The 5469-nt window shown below is 31.8% G+C and overlaps 2 protein-coding genes across 2 annotated transcripts; both read left to right on the top strand.

Moving 5' to 3' along the window:
* The first annotated feature begins 2282 nt into the window (after window positions 1–2282).
* On the top strand, window positions 2283–3264 carry LOC149518095 (uncharacterized). The gene is made up of 5 exons (XM_089763416.1): window positions 2283–2286; window positions 2517–2661; window positions 2704–2808; window positions 2982–3081; window positions 3166–3264. The coding sequence occupies exons 1-5, from the start codon at window positions 2283–2285 to the stop codon at window positions 3262–3264; spliced, it is 453 nt and encodes a 150-aa protein (XP_089619542.1).
* Window positions 3265–3274: 10 nt separating this feature from the next.
* Window positions 3275–3876, top strand: LOC149518094 (uncharacterized). The gene is made up of 3 exons (XM_089763415.1): window positions 3275–3346; window positions 3457–3642; window positions 3694–3876. Exons 1-3 carry the CDS (start codon window positions 3275–3277, stop codon window positions 3874–3876), a joined length of 441 nt encoding a protein of 146 aa, XP_089619541.1.
* Window positions 3877–5469: the final 1593 nt, after the last annotated feature.

The raw sequence follows: 5469 nt of genomic DNA, 5'->3' as shown, positions 1-5469 counted from the left end.
ATATAATGGCTAAAGTTCTGATCAATAATGGCTCATCAATCAATGTTATGTTTATGGCTATTTTGGGAAAACTACATGTTGATGGATCTTATATGAAGCCAAGTCATATGGTATTTTACGCCTTTGATGAGACTAAAAAAGAGGTGTTAGGAGATATAAAAATGCCATTGCAAATTAACGCTTGCATTTTTAATGTGAAATTCCAAGTTATGGATGTCTTTCCCTTGTACAGTTGCTTATTAGGTAGGCCAAAATTGGTCATTAAGTAGTTTATAGGGATGGGATGGCAACTAAGAATCAAACTTACGAAGAATTTGTAAAGAATGACTTGGCTGTCAGTCATATATGATAAGTAAGAAAAATTTAGCTTGGGTTATAAACTGACAAGAGGGGACAGAGTGAAAATGATGAATAAAAAAAAAGAAAAGAGAATGGCTAATCTTGGTAGGTTTGAGCCAGAGTCAAAACTCATGGTCATTCTTTACTTTTATGATTTTTTTTGTTTGAGAGGATGTATTTACCCAGATTCACTTGAAGCACTAAGTGCAAAATTGGTGAAAGATTTTTCTGAGCTAGCCATTCAAATGGTGGATGATAGAGAAAAGAAGAGTTAAGATAAAGAGCTGTTTTGCACCTTTACCCTTTGAATTTCTAGCTAAACAATTGAAAAGTTATGGAGCTGCCTGTTGTCTTTAAAACTTTTAAAAAGTAATGTACTTTAAAGCTTTAAAACTTTAAATCTTTAATTGCTCTCTATGAGCATTAGGAGATCTTTTATGGAGTGTTTATGTTTGTCATTTTAATAAAAAACTTAGAAGATGCATATGCATTTCTTTTATTTGCTTTCACTTTCAGTCATTCAATCTATTTCTCTTTTCATTTGCCTTTTATCATTTTCTTGCCATTCCATTTTTATGTGTCAATATTTTCTTCATCTCACCTATTTGTAGGTTTCCAAATAATAAACATGAAGATAATCATGATAATAATCTTGGATTCAATTTTGAAAACTTAATTCGTATTGATGAACTTAATAATGAAGAAGATTCAGATAAGTATACATTGCCTCTTGATTTGCTAAAATTAATAAAACATGAAGATAAGCCAATTAAGCCCTATCGAAAAATTATCGAATTAGTGAATTTGAGGGATGATGAAAATAAAAGAAAGGTTAAAGTAGGTACATCCCTTTCACTAACTGGCAGGCAAAAGCTAGAAGAACTACTTCGAGAATACATAAATGTGTTTGCATGGTTTTATCAGGATATATCAGGACTTAGCACTGATATTGTAAAGCATTAATTACCTTTGAAATCGAAATGCAAACCGATACAACAAAAGCTAAGGCGTATGAAGTGGGAAATGTTATTGAAAATTAAAGAGGAGGTGAAAAAATAATTTAATGCTAAATTTTTGGATGTGGCAAAATATCCTAAATGGGTAGCCAATATAGTGCCAGTTCTCAAGAAAGACAAAAGGGTGAGAATGTGTGTTGATTATCAAGATCTAAATAGGACAAGTCTTAAAGATAATTTTTCTTTACCCCATATCGATATTCTATGGATAACACTGCTAGGCATTCCACATTTTCTTTTATGGATGGCTTTTCAGGCTATAATAAGATCAAGATAGCTTAAGATGATATGGAAAAGACAATGTTTGTGACCATGTGAGGGATGTTCTGTTACAAAGTCATGCCTTTTGGGTTAAAAAATGCTAGTGCTATTTATCAAAGAGTAATGGCGACTCTCTTTCATGACATGATGCATAAAGAGATAGAAGTGTATGTGAATGATATGGTTGCAAAATCTCATAAAATAGAGGATCATGTAGTCAATCTTAAAAGCTATTTAATAGGTTTAGAAAATTCCAATTGAAGTTAAATCCTGCCAAATGTACATTCAGTGCTAAATCAAAAGAATGGTTGGACTTTGTGGTTAGTGAAAAAGGAATTGAAGTGGATTTGGATAAGATACATGCCATTTAGAACTTATCTCTTTTTAGTACCTTAAAAGAAGTATAAGGCTTTTTAGAGAAATTAAACTATATTGCTCATTTCATCTTTCAACTCATCTACAAGTGCGATCTTATTTTTAAGCTTTTTAGAAAACATGATTTAGAAGAATGGAATGATGAAGTTTTGATAAGGTCAAAGAATACTTGTCAAATCCACCTGTGTTAGTGCCTTTAGTTCTAAAAAAGCCTTGGATTTTATACTTAACGATACATGAAAATTCAATGGGTTATGTGCTGGGGCAAAAAGATGAAACTGACAGGAAAAAATGAGTAATTAAGTAAAAAGTTCACTAATTTTGAGTCTAAGTATTCACTATTAGAGAAGATATGTTGTGTATTAACCTGGACAACTTGAAGGCTTAGATAATACATGCTTTATCATACTACTTGGCTCATAGCAAAGTTGGATCCCATTAAGTATATCTTTGAGAAACCTTCATTGATAAAGAGAATAACGTGGTGGCAAGCTATACTTTCAAAATATGATATTATTTATGTAGCTCAAAAGGCTATTAAAGGGAGTGAAATAGTCGAGTTCCTTACCGATTATATGGTTGAAGATTATGAGCCAATGAAGCTGAATTTTTTTGATGAAGATGTGATAGCCATTGAAAAGAATGAACCTATTGAGAATTCTTGGAGAATGTATTTTAATGGAGCTGCTAATGCTTTGGGTCATGGTATTAGGGTAATTTTAATATCTCTAGAAGAACATTATTGTCCCATCATGACCAGATTGAATTTCAATTGCATAAATAATATAACTGAATACAAAGCTTATGTTATGGATATGTAAGTAGCAATTGAAAGAAAGATCAAAGTGTTAGATGTGTTTAGAGATTTTGCTCTGGTCATCTATCAATTACAAGGTGAATAGAAAAAAAAATTCTAAGTTGATCTGATACTATAAATACATTTGAGTTGGTTAACCAATTTAAAGAAGTTCAACTTGAGCATCTGCTTAGAAAAGAAAACCAAATTGCTAATGCACTGGCTACTTTGGCTGTGATGATCAGAATAAAAGTAAACACTGAGATCCAACTTATCAAAATAGATGTGAATGATGTACCAGCACATTGCTCAGGTGTCGAAAAAGAAGTTGATGGGAAGCTATGGTATCATGACATTATGTAATAAATCAAAAGTTAGCAACACCTGGAACATGTAACAGAAAACGATAAACAGCCTATCAGAAGGCTGGCTATAGCTTTCTTCCTTAATGGAGATGTCCTCTATAAAAGAAGTTAAGATAAGGTATATGAGTGCAGCTGAAGTAAAAAGGATTCTTGCAGAAGTGCATGATGGGGTTTGTGGGAACATGCAAATAGTCGTATAATGGCTAGACAAATTATAAGGGCCGACTATTACTATTTAACAATGGAGAGTGACTATATTGATTATGTAAGATAATGTCATAAGTATCAAATTTATGTTGATAAGATTCACACTTCTCTATCAGCATTGCATATTTCGACTCCTCTATGGTTATTCTCTATGTGGGGCATGGATGTCATCGATCCCATCACTCTAAAAACTTTGAATGGGTATAGATTCATCTTTGTGATGATTGACTATTTTATGAAGTGGGTAGAAGCTGCACCGTATGCTAGCGTGACACGATCAATGGTATGTAGGCTTATAAAAAAAGAGATAATATGCAAAAATGGGCTTTTATAGATGATTATTTCTAATAATGTCAAAAACTTAAACAGTAAAATGATGAATGAAGTGTGCACTCAGTTCAAGATCCATCATTGTAATTCGATATCATATCGTCCAAAAATGAATGAGGTAGTGGAAGCTACAAACAAGAATATCAAAAAGATTTTTAAGAAAATGATTGACACTTACAAATATTAACATGAGAAGTTACCTTTTACCTTGCATGCTTATAGAACATTAGTCTGAACATCTACTGGGGTCACTTTGTGTTTTTTAGTTTATGGAATAGAAGCTATGCTATCAGTTGAAATAAAAATTCCCTCATTCAGAGTTTTGTTGGAAGTCAAGTTAGAAGAAGCAGAATAGGTCCAAAAAGGCTATGTGTAGTTGAACTTCATTGAGAAAAAGAAACTTACAATGCTTTGCCATGGTTAATTGTATCAGAGGAGGATGATGAAAGCACATGATAAGAAAATTTGCCCTCGTCATTTTTGAGAAAGAGACTTAGTGCTGAAAAAGATCTTTCCAAGTCAATATGATAATCAAGGAAAATGGACACCAAATTATGAGGGTCCGTATGTGGTGAAAAAAGTCTTTTCTAGTGGGGCATTGATTTCAGCATAAATGGAAAACAATGATTTGCCTACTTCGATAAATTCAAATGCTATGAAAAGATAATTCATTTGAAAAAGAAAAAAAAAGAAAAGAAAAGTAAGAAAAAGAATGACATATCTAAGCTGAAAACTTAAAAGTGCAGTTTGGATAAAGGAGAAACATTATTAAGAGATGACCTTACAACATGGGGGCAAATGTAGTTTGATGAACTTTGAAAAATTAAAGAAGTCATCTGGTTGAGTTTTGGAGAAAGAATCCGAGAATATTTTGTTCATGACTATTTTGTAATCATTATTTGGCTTTTTTTTTACCCAAGCACTTTTGTTGCCATACACTTATTATTAGTTTAATGAAATATGCTTTCTTTCCTTTGGAAATAATGCCTATCCATTCCTTTATCTCATTCTTTATCTTTGTTCACCTTGCAAATGAATAGAAGAAATATGTGATTGCATATCGTTTGTCTTGAGCTTAAAATGATGAAAAAAAAAACATGAAAGATCTTAGTATTACTTTTTAAAAGTCGATAAAGGCAGTTGAAGAAAGACTAGAAAAGCATGACAAGACATTGATGTTGCAAACTTCTGAAAAAGAAAAATAAAAATATAATGGTCAGACATTAAGAACAAATTGGTTTTATGGCAATTGTTGAGAATTTTGATAAAATAGGCAAAAAGAAGAGAGATTTCGAGAGCTTTTTATCATAATTGAAAGTGAATAATTTTGATTGCATTGCATGCATTACATCTAGAGCACTCGGTACATGTAGTCATGAACAATTATAAAAAGATAGGGACTTTTCATTCCCTAATGAAAAATAGAACTTTTGTCTGCAGGTAAAGATAATGATCAAAGAAGAGATTTCAAAAGCGAGAAATTTTCTTGTTCTAAGATGAGAACTCAATTGCAAGAAAAGATGTGAATTTTTAAGTTGTCAAGCCTCTACTTAGAGGAACCTTTTTTTAGATAAGAATTTTAAAGTTGTTGAGCTTATGCTTAGAGGAGTTTTTTTTAGATGAGAATTTTAAAATTATTGAGCCTTTACTTAGATGAGCCATTTTAAATTTTCAAAAGTTATCGAACGTCTCCTTAGAAAAGCCATTTTAAGTTTTCAAAAGTTGTCGAACCTCTGCTTGGAAGAGCTTTCTCTAGATAAAAATTTTAAAGTTTTTGAGC

Source organism: Durio zibethinus, chromosome 7 (assembly GCF_047325235.1).
Source record: "Durio zibethinus cultivar Kanyao isolate XHJ-2024 chromosome 7, ASM4732523v1, whole genome shotgun sequence".
Classification (NCBI taxonomy): domain Eukaryota; kingdom Viridiplantae; phylum Streptophyta; class Magnoliopsida; order Malvales; family Malvaceae; genus Durio; species Durio zibethinus.
This window is presented reverse-complemented; position numbering and strand designations above follow the sequence as displayed.

Bases quoted from the DNA above. Each gene is read 5' to 3' on its own strand.
- LOC149518094 (XM_089763415.1), top strand. From the start codon at position 3,275: ATGAGTGCAGCTGAAGTAAAAAGGATTCTTGCAGAAGTGCATGATGGG. The intron at 3,347-3,456 runs GTATAATGGCTA...TATGTTGATAAG, and splicing joins GTGGGAACATGCAAATAGTC to ATTCACACTTCTCTATCAGC. The intron at 3,643-3,693 runs GTATGTAGGCTT...GGGCTTTTATAG, and splicing joins CTAGCGTGACACGATCAATG to ATGATTATTTCTAATAATGT.
- LOC149518095 (XM_089763416.1), top strand. The intron at 2,809-2,981 runs GTAAGTAGCAAT...GCATCTGCTTAG, and splicing joins AAAGCTTATGTTATGGATAT to AAAAGAAAACCAAATTGCTA. The intron at 3,082-3,165 runs GTACCAGCACAT...ATCAAAAGTTAG, and splicing joins TCAAAATAGATGTGAATGAT to CAACACCTGGAACATGTAAC.